General features: G+C 30.3%; 2 protein-coding genes across 2 annotated transcripts in view; one reads left to right on the forward strand and one right to left on the reverse strand.

Moving 5' to 3' along the window:
• LOC107443610 (uncharacterized) overlaps positions 1-17,666 on the forward strand; it is a 217,288-nt gene that overhangs the window by 190,012 nt on the left and 9,610 nt on the right. The window contains exon 8 of the mRNA XM_016057535.3: positions 13,821-13,986. Within this exon, the coding sequence (XP_015913021.2) occupies positions 13,821-13,986 (166 nt within the window). The remainder of the gene's footprint in view (positions 1-13,820; positions 13,987-17,666) is intronic.
• On the reverse strand, positions 4,373-7,437 carry LOC107443609 (innexin shaking-B-like). Its single transcript, XM_016057533.3, has one exon. The coding sequence runs from the start codon at positions 6,131-6,133 to the stop codon at positions 5,048-5,050; it is 1,086 nt and encodes a 361-aa protein (XP_015913019.1). The 5' UTR covers positions 6,134-7,437; the 3' UTR covers positions 4,373-5,047.

A 17,666-nucleotide genomic window follows, 5' to 3' on the forward strand; every position in this document is an offset into this window, starting at 1 on the left:
GTGAATTTTTAATAGCGCATCGAAAAAACTTATTTTTAATCCTCAATAACTCAATAAAGTACTTTTACTCAATAAAGTACTTAATTGAGTACTTTAGTAGAATACTTAGAGTACATAATTTTTCTCTGGAATCAAATTTATTGCACTCACTAAACAAATTACTGCCTTCAAAATTATGGCCCTTAAGATAACAATAAAAAGTTGTCTTCAAACATTTTAGCCTGAAAGCTAATAAAATCTAATAAATAAAACTATATTCGTATATTTAATAAATCTTGCAGACCTATATTTTAACTCGAAACTGAAATGAATCAAAATGTATAACAATAAAAATTATTTCAATGCAAATTATTTCAATGAAAATGAAAAATTAATATATTATTTCTTTTGCCCATAGAGTAAAAGATTACAGCGTAGAAAAATAAAAATTTTACTTTTAATTAAAATGCCAGTCTAACTTATTTATTTATCTGTTATGTATTAATGAAAAAAAAATTTTAATAATGAACTTTTCTGATTCTGATATATAAAGCACATGGAATATGGAGATATATGGAATATGAAATATGGAATGTTTAAAATTTCGCCTCTAGTTTATTTTTGGTGACACTTTTATACGCTCCTACTTTTCGGATAAATATGAAATATGCATTTAATAATTAGTAAAATCCTGTTTACTGCTCTTTTCTATTTGAACTATCACCACAGTACAAAAGCATTAGTTAACATTAGAAAATCCATTTTAACTTCACTACCACTTTAATTTTAAAAGTTGTCGTTGAATTTTTTTTAATATCTTTTTAAATTTATTTTTAAATAATTATGGTATGGCAAATAATACTGATATATATATTCGACCTAATTTTTTTTTTAAATTTACATTTATTGTTCAGTTGACCGAAAATGTGAGCAAAAAATTCGATTGCAGTCTGGCATACCAGCGTGTTAAATGCTGACGAAATATTTTGAATACGCGGATGAGAATATTAGAAAGTTCTAAAAGCAGAAGTTGAAAGCTTATGAGATAAATTGGCGATTTTATCAATAAACATAGTTTATAAATTTTTTAACTACCACTTTCTTTAAGTTTAAAAACTAATTTATCTGGAATTTGAAATCTGAGTAGTTATTTATAATAGAATTCGTACGATCCCTAATAAAAAGTGAGAAGTGGTAGAAAAAGTATATTTGATTTTATTTTAAATCACAGCATATTTTTTTCTCAGAAAAAAATATATCCCTCTAATAAAAAACATCGTTTTGAAACATGTAACTTTACTTCATGAAATATAATTCTTAAATCTAAGTAACAAAAAGTTATTATTTTTAAGTATTTATTAAGCTTTCAAACTGCATCTAATAAATTATAAAGAATACGATTTCAATGTATTTCGAAGTATCTGTATCTTATCTATTGTGATAGATACGCAATAATATGAATTAGTTTCTAGAAAAGTATACTTCTTAATTAATCTTTGAAAGCATTGTTCAAAATTAGCTAACAATAGCATTCTTTAAAGACAAGCACTTTAATTAAATCTGAGTTACTATTTTTTTAAGTTTTACTATTATTTATTAATTACATTTTTTGATCTGCCTTACGTGTATATGTGTGTATTTACCACTAATATTAGTAATTATAATTTAAGCTTGTAGATAATATTTGCTTTCATTAATTCTGTACAAAATAATATTGATACATTATTATTAGTTTTTAACTATTACTTTTGCTAATATTTTTTTATTTCGTGAATTTCACAATAAAAATAAATTTTAAGAACAATTGATTAATCTTTAAAAAAAAAAGGCAAAAGCTTGTTTATTAAATTGTTTTCATACCAACACTTTAAAGTTCAGTATCATACATGAAAGTTTAGAGGTGAGAATGGTGTTTTTACATTTATTTTAAATTGCTTTTATTTGCAGCAGCTTAGTATGGGAAAAGAAATTATTTTTGTTTACAACTGAAAAAATAAACCATTTATGTGAAAAACTTCAATTTCAAAATTATATAAAAGATTAATCTATATCCCTGACTTTAAAATTTTTTCAGTAAAAAAATAGAATAAAATTTAAGAGATCAAATTATACTGCTACAGCATGCAAAACTAAATGAATTTTTTAAGCAACAAAACTTGAATCCGAAAAAAAATTTTAATGAAAATGTTTTCATTTACTTCAATTGCTTTAAAAAATAAAGATTTAAATTATTTAATATTTCTATTAAAAAAAGCAAAATTATTTGAAAATTTGTAGTGACATTAATCAAAAAAGACAAACATTAATATATTAGTTCTCAAGAGCATATGCATATTACACTTAAGAATCTTGTTTGTTACTCTAGAGGGACATTAAAGTTTCATGAATTTAAATTTTTTCCAGAGGCATAAAAAACAAGATAACTTTTTTGTTATGCATTTTCAATCCCTTTAATGTATCGTTGAAAAAAATTAAAAAAAAAAAAAAAAAGTCGACAAATCAGTGCTGAAATAATAATTGTAAAATTATATTGTATGTTCCCCAAATATTCGAAGAAAAATTTTAAATGATGAAAGAAGAGAAAAATCATTGTAAAGAGTGTTTTTACTATTAATAAAAAAGTAACACAATATCTTTTTAATTTTTAAAGAAATCTTTAAGATATCATACAAATTGTCTTACTAAATTTAAATGCTTTACAAATTGATATGAATTTTATAAACAGAAATATTTTTTTTTCATAATGCAAATCAAATAAAAATATTCACTTCCGAATTTTTAATTTAAATTAAAATGCTAGGATTCTTACTCATATTATCTCATGAATAATTTTAGCAAAAATTTCATGTTTACTTAACTATTGTTTTAGAAAACACGACAATTATTTAGATATTTTAATCAAAGAATAATACTTAGTAATTTAACAAGCTGATTTATGTGTTACAATTATAAATTTTTGTGCTATCATTAAAATAAAAATATATTTGCTTGTAAATTAACTCTTGTAACATGCATTAAAAATTAACTGCAAACAAAATTTGCTCAATATATTGTTACTCCAACTTTAATGTTCATAATAATTTGTATTGCCATTCCAAAAATATTTGTGAAAGTAAGCACAATTTTTACAATAAACTTATGAAATTATTTTCAATGTAAAAAATAATCTAAATGATCATTGAATTTTCATCAATTAAGACAAAGAACATTTTCCTCAATTCAAATTTAACTTTTTTATTTAAAATAATGAATTTATTAAATCTACTTAACACAAGAATGGAAGAAATCTTATTAAAATTGTGCCTCTGACCTAACCTTCGTGACATAAACTTGTTCGGGTAGCAAAATTTTTACTATCTAATATCAAACGGAGGAATTTATACTCAATTCTTTTTAAATTCTTGAATCTCTAATTTATTTTGTTATATTCTCTACATACATAAACTATAGACGGATCAATATATTGTGATATATAGTATCTTCTGAGCTTCGAAAATAATTTACTCTATGAAATAAGTTTTTTTAATGAAACTACTATAAATTTTCTTTTCAAAAAGTTATAATTCTGCTAGAGACAAAACATTTTTGTGTTTTTTTTAACATTCTCAAAAATATTGTTTCAATACTAGTTTTTCTATGCATAGATATATTATGGAATCTTTTTTAAATAACAATAAAAAGCTTATACTATTTAATTCATTTCTCTCCTAGAATGAGAGAAATGTAATATATTAATATATCTTCAACGTTATATACAATCTAAATTTTCATGATTTGCTAAGTTACAGATGAAATATATTTCCTATACATATTATGCATCGAAATTAGAGTTGGGCAAAGCGAAATATCAACGTGATTCGGTTGAAACGGATCCATTCATTTGAATGACATTATGTAAACCAAATGATTCAAATCATAATTGCTTATTAAGAAATATTACAATTCAGCAGAATATTAGGAATTAATACATTATTATTATTAATCAAAAATTATTATTACCTATGAATGCATTAATATGGTGAATCAAAAAATTATGGGGAATTAAAAATGTTATTATTGTGAATTATAGAAATACTATTATGAATCAATATATTATTATTATTAATCAATATATTTCTTTAATTTTTGAAAAAATTATTGTTAAAAAACTTACAAATATTATTAATCGGCAATTTTTTTTTATTTCTATATTATAGTTATTGTGAGTAAACATATAATTATTAAAAATCAATTATTATTATAGATTGAAATATTTTTAGGAGCAATATAAGATAATTATGAAGCAATAATTTGTTTTTATGAGTTTATAAATTTTTCTTATAATGAATCAATATATAATTATTATGAATCAAAGTGTAATAAATTAATCTATATTATTGTGAACTGACAGAAAACTTGTGTATTTATTTTACAAATTATCTATCATAAATCAATTTTTTACACTCAAGGGATTCTGACAAAACTGCTTTTTATTAGAAAACTCAATTTAGGAACTCAAAACTCTATCAAAATCAAAACACACTCTGACTATTGTTGCAATTTTTTCATGTTCATCATAATGCTCTTATTTTTGGTAGTTGCATAGTTTTCACATGTTTACATCACGCTATAAATGACACTGATGCGAACTTACAGACTCGAATCCATACCAAGAGTATGATTCAAAGCAACGAATCACTTCGATAACTCACTACCCAACTCTAATAGAAACATGCAAAATAAAATACATATATCTTGACTAAATAACAAAGAAAATATTTGCGTCTTGGCAGTAGGAACATACTTGAAAAAATGTGAACTTTATCAAGGGGATTAAATGCATTTTTGAGAAATAAAATTGAAAATAAATCACCTTTTGCATGGTGTGTGAAAGGTTCAGGACACTGAAGCTTTTGAACTGCTTGAGCAAGCACAAATAACGTCTGATACCATACCTTGCTAGTATCCATTAAGTGAGATCTCTTAAAGAAACCATGCATTATTATCACTTTCTTTTGTTCAAGATGAACACTCAAAAGGCAGGTTATGGAACAGAGGCACAGCGTTGGAGACACCGACACATTTCGTGTCATGCCGCCTCCTTCGGTTCTGTGGTCATCCTCTTCGCCATTTCGGCCAACACCTCCCTGAAGATCACAGCATCTATGTTCTGTCCGAGCATATACACTAAGAACCAGTCTCCTATAGATCCCCGTCTCACCACAGTGTGTAAATGATCTAAGTGCACGATCCTGAAACGCATGTTCAGGAGGTAAACTCTGACTGGAGGACAGGCGGCGATGACCACCCGGAAGACGAGCACAACTCCAGTCAACACAGAAAGAATGATGAACCAGAACCAGAGGAAGATGTAAATTTTTTCGTTGATTACATTCAGAGGCAGGACACAGAGCGCGTCGTGCAACTCCACATTTCCAGACGAGCCATATTTGTAGAATCGGCACTTGGTGACTCGAGGGAAAATTCGGATCATGGGATCTGTTCGAGTCTCTTGATCCCTCTCTGAATAGCGAATCACTTCTATACCGTAGCTTAAGAATTCTCCATCGAAAAAGCGGTTCATGAGAAACATTTGGCCAACGACATTTGCAAAAGCCATTGTTTCGCACAAAAAGTATCGCGCTGCATACCAGTCGTGTTGTTTCAGCGTGCTCATGAGATAATCTACAAGAAGCTTTTTCTTTTGCTTTTTTTCTGTTTCGCTGCACAAAGCAATGTCCAAGTCCATCATCAGCGCTTGAATCTTGCCGCCTTCCCACATGCGCCAAAGCCATCGCGGTATATAGAATAGCGCTGCCTGGAAGAACAGTGTGAAGCATACCCATTGGTAGTATTTGTGATAGCGGAATTGCGAAGCGTCTTGAGTTGAATCTATGCCTGGATGCGGCACGTCCTTGCCCACCTCCTTACCATAAGCAGAGGGAACTGTGAAGGTAGTATGGATCCAACAGAAAGTGTTGATGACCGATTCAGGCACCTCGCTGCTATGTATGCAGTCTATTGGCTCACCGACGAATTGCTTAGTGGTTACAATGATACAAAAGGCAATAAGGACGACGACCGTGACTGTATAATGGAGCCGAAACACGTTGTTGTCAATGTGGACCCTGCTGATTTTCAGCAGGCTCTTCAGGCTCCGCAGCACGTCCAGCATGCCGTAACTCGTCGTCGTGTCGCTCGAGTCGGACCCGAGCCGCTCGCGAGCCCGCCGAGTCCTCGGGGGTCGCAGGGGCCGCGTGTCAGAGGACTGGCCTACAATGGTGCCGGTTAGGAGCTTGCACGTTAGGGATGGGGATTGGGAGGGGGAGGGACGATCGGGGGTGGGCTGGGATGTTATTTTAAAAAATATAACCACTCACAGTAACTTCGGCTGATCCACTTCTTTCCCCCCATCGAAGATAAATAATTAAACTTCATAAGTCCTTCTTCAATAGCTCACGTTAGTTAAATGCAAATAAAACTGAATAATTCAATCTCTAACGAAAATTTAAGTAAGAAGAACATGTAACTCAGTTATTGCCTTGTAAAGTCACGCGAGTTCCGAATGTTACGTCTGAGACAGTTTCGTGGCAGTGTTTTTACACAAACTAATTTATACTGTAGACTATTTCGTTACGAGATCCACGCTTCGAGTAAAAGCAGTACCTATTTAGTAGTCCAGTGGTGGAAGCGGAATTTTTTGGCGCAACGCCCGCGAGGAGGGGATTCTTTCACACTTTTTAATGCGATTTTTACTCTAATACAAGGGGAATTGGCTTCTGATGCTAAATAGTCCAATGATGAGTTTAAATTAAGAGTTCTGTTGATTCAGTTACGAGGAGATTGAAAATTAATTTCTGCTTATAATTGAAAAGTACGTATCTTATAAGCGAGGTTCATACTTAATAGAAATATTAAGTGATATGTAAGAATCCTTCCATAAAATAAACAGAAAATACTTCATTTTTGTTCCATAATATCTTTTCAAAAAAGGCACGGTAATAAAATGAAAATTGTGAAACTTGGTTTTGTAATTCCAGAACACTAAACCTTTTCTAAACTTTACTCAATTAATCAGTGAGGCAATTAATCCATGCATTTGTACTGTCGTGTGCATTCCGTTTCCAGCGTTAAAGTTCTCAGAAACTGCAAGTTCAAATCTCCTTTCCCCATCGCCAGGTGAAATTCTCATTTTCATTTCATCGTGATTCCACGTACATAACTTCAGATGCGTTCATATCTTTTGTCATGGAGTTTTGAGAGTTCAAACACCATAAAAACTAAATCGATATCCATTTTTTTTTCTAACTCAAAGTTTCGCTCGAAGTTTCTCGATAGCCCCGCGTGAGGGGCAGCACCCCGTTATGCAATCTGCGCCCCGCGCCACAGCTCTTCGGCTGTGAAGCGCACTTTCTCATCGTTCAATACCAATACCAAGTCGCCCGACGACTGGGGCTTTCCACGAGCCGGCCGTTAAAGTCTCCGTCCACGTGATCAGCGCCCTTCTTTGCTTTCTTACAGCGCTTGCGCCCTTTCTCACCGGGCTTCTCGGCGCTTTCAAACGATAGTTTTCTCTTTTCATCCCCTCAATGTGAACTCAGAATTAATTTCGTATTTTTGTATCTTAACGGATATATATATAAATATNACCACCTGCAAGTGACGTAATGTGGGATATATATATAAACTACGCCTTTATAATTATTGTTTCTTAAGTGGAAAGAAATATTCTTTCATTTTTCACGTCAAAGTAATTTTAACCCAAAAAGAACCAATTTGATGTGAAAGTAAGAGTTTTTCGCAAATAATAATTTTTAAACCATAAAAAATTTATATAAAATAATGAATGTTCAAAAACAGTAATTTTGAGAAATAGCTGTGTAATATATGTTAATTTAAATATTGTTTCTTAAATGGAAAAAAAATACTTTTATTTTTACGTGAAACTAATTTAAATCCTAAAATGACTAATTTGATAGGAAATTAAGGATATGAGTAAATAAATTATTTTTAAACCATTAAAGAAAATGCAAAAATGTTTAAAAATAACAGTTTCTTTTACACATAATACACATATTTGTAATTTTTGTCTTTTAAATGGGAAAAATACTTTTCTCCACTCCTAACTAACTATAATCCCAATGAAACTAATTTGATAACAAATTAATATTTTTTGTGGGTGATACATAAACCAGAATTTTTAAACCATTAACAAATAATTTTTTAAGGTAAAATAATAAATGTTTAAAAATTAAAAAAAAAATTTTTTTTTGCCAACTAACAACGTAATACAAAAATATATAGCATGCTGTTGTCCTCGGCCATTAAGGCAGAGTGAATTTGATCGTTCTTGTTTTCTAGTGGTGCCATCTATGACCAAGAATTCAACTTCTGCCACACCCATACGTCACACTCGTCTATAGAGAGAACCCATTTATACATCTCTTCATTCATCCACAGATCGTAATTTTGACCTGTACCAGAGAGGGATCAATATACAATTGAGAACCCCAGAGGTATAATTTGTTATGGGAACATGGAAGACTTTGTGATCTGGCAGATTTAACGTGCACCAGTTACCATTTACAACACAGGGGTTCTTCGGTCATCTGGATTCGAAACTCCCGTTCTCACGAACGAGAGTTCAGAGCCCTACCAACCAGGCTATCCCGGCCTCAGTGCATAATATATAAATATGTTTTCTTAAAAATGGAAAAATATACTTCTAATTATTTTTCTCAACAAATAAATTTAAATCCCGATAAAATTAAGTTGAATCCAAATTAATACATTTTTGAGTTTGATATCAGTAAATAAAAATGTTTATCCATTAACAAATAACTTTTTAATGTAAAATAATGTAAAAACCCTAATTTAATGCAAAATCCCTATTTTGAAACATAAGTACAAGAACCGTAAATTTTTTATTATACTAGTTTCTTAAAAAGAAAAAAAGTATTTTTAATTAATTTTTACATGAAATTAACTACTTTTTAAACCTTAAATCTCTTGTAACTTTAGAGCTGTCACTTTTATTGACTCATGTTTGCTATGAATTCGATTCAGCGTAAGAGAATACATAGGAAACAATACATCATTTGTCTGGATAGCAATATGTAAATTCCTTTTTGCAATTCTGTAAAAGGAAGTTTAGCACTAGAAAAAACTTTTTTGCCTGACAAGTTTTTACGATTTTTAAGCCAACTTTTTGTTTGATTATCACTTTATTACCCCATATCCTTCATTAGAACTATATACTTGATAATGTTTGAGTCATATTTTTATTCACTCTTAATCATAATTATATTACCTAACCGTTAAAAAAGGACCACAACGTATTGACAGAGTAACAAAAGCAGCGTTATGAAATTACAAAAATTTAAATTATTTGCTGTTTAGCATCCAGCAGCACCGCTCCAGTTGTCCAGTTTAGCGTTCATAACGAAAGATAATATGATCTTTAATAATAGCAAATTAACATAAATCCAACTGGTTTTTTTTTCTTTTCTTTTTTCTTTTTTTTTTTTTTAAAGCAAAATAGCTTTTGGTGTCAATTTTTCGACTTATCGGAAAACGCTTCTGTCTGCTTAAAAGTCAGATGGTAATATTCTCTTAACATCCCTTTAACTCGTTTCTTCTAATAAAGAGTATTAAAAAACATTAAGTTGTAAGAATACAAATTATATGTTAATGAGATACCACCTGCAAGTGACGTAATGTGGGTATCTCGATCCTGATTGGTTGCTGTAACTTGGCATTTGTTTATGTTTGCAACTGTTCTTTCCATTCTATTTCGACTAAGCCAAGCCCGTCAAGTATCAATTATCATAAGTGACACATTCCATAATCTTTCACAAAGAGTAGCAATAGTCTCTTAACTTCTCTTTGTTTCATTTAATAAGGATGAAAAGTAATTAAATCCAGATTCTCATTTCCTCTGTCAAATGTGTAATTATGTTATTTAACTGTAAAATATGTCATAACATAATAGGACAGTAATTTAGCTTCATTATTTATCAATAAACTCTAAGAATACAAATTATATGATAATCCAACAACATCACTTTAATGATCTAGTTTAGCATTTATAACTAAAGATATTATCGTTTGTAATAATGGCGTATTAACATTAATCTAAGTTATTTTTTAGCAAAACATTAGTTTGCTTCAATTTTTCGAACCGTTAAAAAACATTTGCATTAAACTGTCTGCTTATAAGCCAACTGGCAATATTCTCTTGATTTCTCTTTCATTCTTTGCATTCAATAAAGAGGGGAAATAATCAAATACAGTAACAGAGTCTGTACAATCAGTCTTCAGTCTGTATAGTATATACACAATCAAATACAGTAGTAAATACAGCTATACAGTGAAATCTAGCTTTTCATTTCTCTCATTTCTCGTCTAATTATGTAATTTTACTGTAAAATATGTCATAACATAATATGACAGTTAAAAAAAAAACATTATATAGTAATAAATACTAAGAATACAAATAATATGCTAAGTTACATCCGACGGCATTGTTTTAATGGTCTAATTCATCGCTCAAAACTATAAATATTATCATCCGAAATAATGACGAATTAACATTAATCCAACAGTCATTTTTTAACAAAACTTTATTTTTCCAAACCATCATAAAACGCTTGTACATAATTGTACATAAACAGCTATACAGTGAAATCCAACTTCTCATTTATCTCATCCCGCGTCTAATTATGTTATTTAACAGTAAAATATGTCATGACATAATATGACAGCTAAAAAAAACTTTATGTAGTAATAAATACAAAGAATACAAATAATATGCTAATTAGCATCCAACGGCATTGTTTTAATGATCTAATTCATCGTTCATAACTATAGATATTATCATCTGTAATAATGACGAATTAACATTAATCCAACAGTCATTTTTTAGCAAAACTTTATTTTTCCAAACCATCATAAAACGCTTGTATTGAACTGTCTGCTTTAAAAGTCAGGTGGCAATATTCTCTTAACTTCCCTTTTATTCGTTTCGTCTAATAAAGGGTGGAAAATCATTAAATGCAGATTTTCATTTTCCTCCATCCAGACTGAAGATTATTGTTAATGGCGTGAAAAAGGACAATTCATAGTAACCGAAATGACTGGATCTCTGCTCCCTTTTTTGGAACTTTCATTCGTCCCCATCTGCCACCCCCAACCCCTGGAAATGATTTTGTCTTTCTTCTAGATAAGGCCTTAGGTCCGTTCCGGAATTCGCCAAGAATTGGCAGGCTTGCAAAACAGATAAGAAAGGAACATTTTTTTTACGGTCCGATAAGAAATACGGACATGAATTTTAATGCAATAAGCATCGGACATTGGGGGGTTCTCTTTTTACAATTTTTTATTTTTAAAAACTGTGGTGAAATAATATAATTCTTGTTGGTTTAATTTCAGGTAAGGCTAAAAATAAACCTTGACTGAAATTGGATTTACTAACATGAAATATTTAAGTCAAAAGTTGGTTGCTGACATCTTTATCTAACATAAAAACATAATGATCTAACAATGTTTTCCGTTATTGTGCCGGTGTATTTTTATTGGTCGAAAAATCACATGGTAGGAACCAGTTTTCCCACATTAATTTTCATATTGGTTTAGTTGCCATCAGCATAAAATTGATATAAATCATAAAGACATTGTTTTCCCATGAGTATTTTTACATTCCTAATTTAAATGTATTTACCCGTACTGTTATTACTTCGTTTTTGATTTTGTTTGTTTTCTAAATTAAGAGTTTAAGAGGATTATTTTATTATTATTGCTGTTAGAATAGGGTAATTCTACGATACATTTTAAGATGAAGTTATTTAAACCGGTGTCTGATCTTATTAACAGTTTTGCAATTATTATTCCTTGGTGCAAATTACATTAATATACTATTATGAATTACGATTAAAGAGACTTTTTTAAATGATTTAGAATTTAACTTTCAGCTTCCTGTAGATAGTAATAAATGCAAAAATGGTGCTAAAAAATATACACCCGTTCGTTCGGTAAGCAAAAATATTTCACTTACCAAATNTGCTCACTACGTGCTCTTGCGCGCCGAATCCAATCAATTAAAAATGAAAACTGTTGCCAGCGCGAGAAAAGAAATATCATCGATTTTATTGATACATACATACGTACGTATTAGCGTTTTATATAATAAGATAGATAGATAGATGAGTTACGATTAAAGAGATTTGTTAAATGATTTAGAATTTAACTTTCAGCTTTCTGCAGAGAGTAATGAATACAAAAATTGTTCTTAAAATATACATCCGTTCGTTCGGTAAGCAAAAATATTAAATGACAGTTGTGAACTCACCAAATTTGTTATAACAATATACTTTTAATTTTAAATATTATTTCAAAAAATGATAACTTAGAAAAATGATTTATGCTTCCTAATAGGTCTTAAAAGTATTATAAGGGAAATATTTGGAAGTGGAAAGTGGTGGGACAGGTGTTCTTTTTAGTACATATATTTTTACATCTTAAAGGAACATCTTAAATGTTCCTTTAAAACAAAAAGTTTTTTTATCAGAACCAGTTATAACGCTAAATTTATAAATTAACAATTCGCAAATTAGCAATACTTAACAAAACTTTTTTAAATTGCTGACAATCATCTTCAAATTTAAGAGATATTATATTCATTTTACATCATCTAATGTTTAAAACTAAATATATACTTTTTTCAATATTTTCGAACATACATAATTATTTTTGGCTCAGTCATTTCTGTGTTTTCAATACATGAAGAAATATGAGACCTTTTATTATTATTTCTGAAGAAAACATCTTTGCCATTCCGTATTCTGCTTCCTCAAAGAATCAATTGCTTTTATAAAAGCCTTTTATGACCATTGACGTCCAAACATCATGTTCTTGTATAATGGTCAATGGGCATTGTTATACAAAGTTGTGAGGGGAATTTGAAAGAAATTTCTGGAACTTATTTATTGATCTTTCTGACCACACACGCATAGCATTTTTTCTTTCATGTTGAATTGATGTTTATTTTATACGTTATCTTTTCATAGGGTTATTATTAAAATAAACGTGCATACTTAAACTGCGTGAATTAAATGCATATTTAAAATAATTTTATTTATGCATTAATCTGTTAAAGAACCGTTCATAGGTTTGTCATATGGGTTTTCTCATATGGTTGTTTTTGCTAGTGGGTTCGCTGACACTCCCCAAACCCCGAAAATTTCTATGCAGTCTTACATGGTTTGCAAAGCAAACCATGCCCGCTTCGCTCGCTAAGTGAAACCCATTTGAAATGTGTCCCAGCATAAAATCTTAACAATTTAAATCACTTATTAAAATCTTTAAAACTAATTCGTCTTCAAAAAATTTAAATTTTTAGTCATTAATAAGTTACTGAAATAAAATAAAAATTTCAATTAAAATAAATAGGATACTACAGAAAAACTTGTAGAAATAAAGCAATAAGTATGCTTTTAAAAAAATTACTATTAAATATTCACAACTTTGTTAAAAGCACAATTATAAATTTCAGAGCTTTGAGCTATTTTTTTGAATAACAAATTGAAAACTAATTAGCTTTGGAAACTTTGCAAGCATTTTCAAAAAATTTCAGAACTGATTCTGAATGATTTGTATTCCTTATAACGCATATAAAAATTTCTAATTATTTAAATTAAAAAAAAATAAAAAAAGTCTTTACATAAAAACATATAGATCATTTTTCCCAGCACTTAAACCTGCTTTTTGAAACAAACCCAGTTTTAGTTTTGTTAAACAAAAAAAAAAAAAATATTTTTCTAAATGTAATATATTTTCTAACCAATGATTTTTGATCTTTATTTCAGCTGTCCTGTAGATGTCTCCATATCTGACAAAGTGTACGTAGACGACCAAAGTCGAACAACAGGAGATTACTACCTCTACATTCCCTTTCGAGTTTTTCGGTTCTTAGATGGGTCTAAAGTGTTTTTCAGGTGTAACGTTATAGTATGCCAACACGATTGCCCATGGGTAAGACGATAATCCATATTATGTAACAAAAATTGCCAACTCTCAAAAAGGTATACAAATCGAAGACAACGCATTTTATATTTCCCTAAATGATGACAGGACAATACCAATTGTCCTCCATGAATTTTTTGACAACATTCGATCATTAGATAAAAAGTTATTTATGTTCCATGTTGAGAATATATTAAAATTTGTCAAAGGGGGCAATTATTATTAGGGGCAATATATGGGGGAAATGAAATTGCTTCTAATCTCGATCTTCAATCTAGATAGCATTGAATTGAGCATCAACGATAATACTTGGTTTAGACCCAGCCAGCTAGCCACTACTTTCTCTAGCAACGCTAAAGGTTAACGGTTAGTTGATACTGTAAATTTGAATAGTATGGTTTTTATTTTATAACCGTCGTTGAACAGTCGATCCAATTTTTGTGTCGTTCCGTCGCCTTGTAATTTTGAACCCAATTCAGAAAACAAGGGAACTTCTGGATCAAGTATTGGGAGAAATTTGCCTTCATGTCGAACTTTTTTAAGGAACCAACCCGCATTTGCGTCACATGAAGAGGAAAACTACGAAAACCTCCCACGGTTAGCCTGATGGCAGGGGGACTCTAACCCATAATAAGTGTACCACTGAGGATATTTCACGTCAGCACTGTGGTCGGTGCAAGCCAGATGCGGAATTCGTATCGACCAGAAATCGCCGGGATTCGGAACCAGTTCACCTCATTGGAAGGCGAACGCTCTATCCCCTTAATCATCACGGCTTGAATAGTATGGTTGACCCCCAAGCTAAGCATAGATGGCGCTAGGGGTAAAAACTCGTCATAACACTTCCGATTGATTTTTACGCCTAAGCTTGAAAAAAGGTGCCATCAAATATTCTACTTGTGTTTACAATAAAAACATTTTTTAAATTTAAATTTAAAGGAAACAAGCAACATAAAAATTTGAAAGATTCCGCAAGCATGCTATACCCTGCAAGATGCAACCCAAAAAATGACTAACGGCGCTGTTTTACCCAAATATAGCCAAATAAGAGATAACACTTAAAATATGGCAAACGTTACACTTTATTTGTGTTGGGATATTAATTATCTTCTGTTTGCTTTAGGCTCACAAACAGTTAGAATTTAATAAATTACAGAATACTCTTATGAATGATAAAATTACTCGCAAATTTAAACATAAATCACTTTAATAAAACTTCCTAGAATATTAAGCCTGTTCACACATCGCTTCGTAAGTATAACATAAGCGGAGGGATACACAGGAAGTTAACTAAATTTCTTCCGGTTTTAGGAAGCTTGTGATTGTTTATATTCAGTCAACCATCTATAGTTGACGCTGTATAGTTTATAACTAAGTGTCCGTCATATTTTTGTTTACTTGCGCACTACAATATACAGTATTATCTTCAAAAGTTGTTGTTTTTTCATTACTTTATTTTAATAAGAATTATTGAATTAAAGATAATGTCTGCGTAAAAATTAGTGCTTTGATACCTTTTTACACTGTGCGTTTATGTAGTAGTATAAGAATTTTTATTAAATTTCGAATCTTTTATCTTAGATTTTAGTTCTATTATTTGTAATGAATGTTCTACCATAAACAAAGAAGAGAAAAAAATCTACATTAAATGCGATTTTCCATAATTATTCTTCTATTAAAAGAATTAGTGCATTTCTCTATTAAAAGAATTAGTTCTTTTAATAGAGAAATGCACTAATTTTCTATTAAAAGAATTCTTCTATTAAAAGAATTAGTGCAGGTCATCTTTATAAATATGTATTTTAGTCAACATTGGAATAAATTTAAGAACATTAAGAAATAAATAAAATGAAAAACAGCGAGAAGTTAAAAAATTTTAACTAAATCGTCTTTTACTTTACGAAATGTACTTTTGGCTTCATTAGCACACGAAATCCGTAAAGAATCAACATCTAAGCATTTTCTAGTACTAAAATAAAACAAATAACCAAAAGATTGCAGTGATCTCAATAAATTCAATTAGATACTTGCAAGTGAAGCAACGTGCTTTGCACATGCTCTCGGATAAAATTGTTCCCGAATTAATTCTGTTTGAAAACTTTCCCTAAATCTGTTCCCTGACAAGTTGGGAATTTTATAATATCGCAATTATATATAATTATTATATGAGGAATTATATAGATCAGGGGGAAATTCCGTTTACACTTCCATCCATGAGCATGAGCGAAGCATCCGAGATGTCACGTGTCTGTGAATAAATGATCTTCTTGAGTTGCAAGTACCCAATTGAAAATAGGTTTAAAAAATAAATGATAAACTCATCAATCAAGCTAGTTAAGTTGTCTGCCGTAAGGTAGCGCTAAAACTATTTGGGCGAGAATGTTGCCATTTTGTCGCGCTTTGAATATAATACTCGTCGCCTTTTGACATACTCCAGCATTAGAGTGGAAACTCTTTACATATTTCTTTGTAGAATTGAGTGAAAAAAAACTCGCGAGTACCTTTAATTCTGAGCACTTCAAAACTATACCATGGAATTATTATTTATTTTTTTTTAATTTTCTTTTCATTAAAGCTTTGGTTTCGTTAAACCACAAATGAATCGAAATAACTTCCGACTCAGAGTGAAGCATAACTTCAGCTTCAGTGACTTTTTCCGAGTAACCAAAAGATTCTCCTAAAACACTTCCAGTCGGCCATCTTCAAACAAGTGACCACATCCTAATGATGGTCTCAACCAACTGTAAGATAATCGCCTGAATGACCATTTTCACTCTGCTAGGCTCACGGCACCGAGAGTTTGTTCGACACAAACAATTAATCTGAGTGGAATCGGTGCTTAGTTCCGATTGACCGCAGTTTGACTAAAGTACACTCTAAGTGGTCAAGGGTACCCACGTCAGTATTTTTTTCCATATAGGACTTTGGTTATGCAATTCTGTTCCCTTTTCTTTGTTCTATATTCGAATGGCGCCACAGGATAGAACGTTTGCCCTTCCTTCCAGGAAACTTTTATGATCAAACACATGTGTTTTATAGTTTCATTATGTGTTATGAAGTTAATGCATTAAATTTAAAGCATACGTCTGGACCTTTGTTTAATGAGATTTTCTTTTAGATACAGTTAAATAAACTTATAGAATTGAATATTAGAGAAGAGTGAAAAAGCGATAAATTTTTCGAGATGATCATAACTTTATAAAGTTTAGGAGATACATTTGACTGAGAAGAACTCTTGAAAAAATTGGTTCTACGTCAAACTATAGTATCGATACTTTGCTACAACCTTGAAGAAAGCAGTTAAAATGAACTTCGTATCCATTAAGGGTATTTAAACAATTGATTTGGTAATTTTTTCGTTCATGTGGTGACAAAAACCGGAAATTCAAAATTTTTGTTTACACATTTAATGAAAAATACAAAAGTGAAAAGTAAATTCAACATCAGAATAAATGATTTTTATACCATGCTCTAAGGCAGTGTTTCTTAACCTTTTTAGTAGAATGGACCCCTTTTAAAAAATTTTAAGGAGTCACGGACCACCCCCAGTGAAAAAAATAATTGCAAAAAACATCAATTATTACAAAACATATAATTTTATTATTTTAATAGTATACAAAATTTTTAAAATAAATATTTCTAATGTGAAGGTTTTTGCGGTTTCTTCTTAATTAATAAATTGAATTGGG

This window comes from Parasteatoda tepidariorum, chromosome 8, assembly GCF_043381705.1.
Source record: "Parasteatoda tepidariorum isolate YZ-2023 chromosome 8, CAS_Ptep_4.0, whole genome shotgun sequence".
NCBI classification, from domain to species: domain Eukaryota; kingdom Metazoa; phylum Arthropoda; class Arachnida; order Araneae; family Theridiidae; genus Parasteatoda; species Parasteatoda tepidariorum.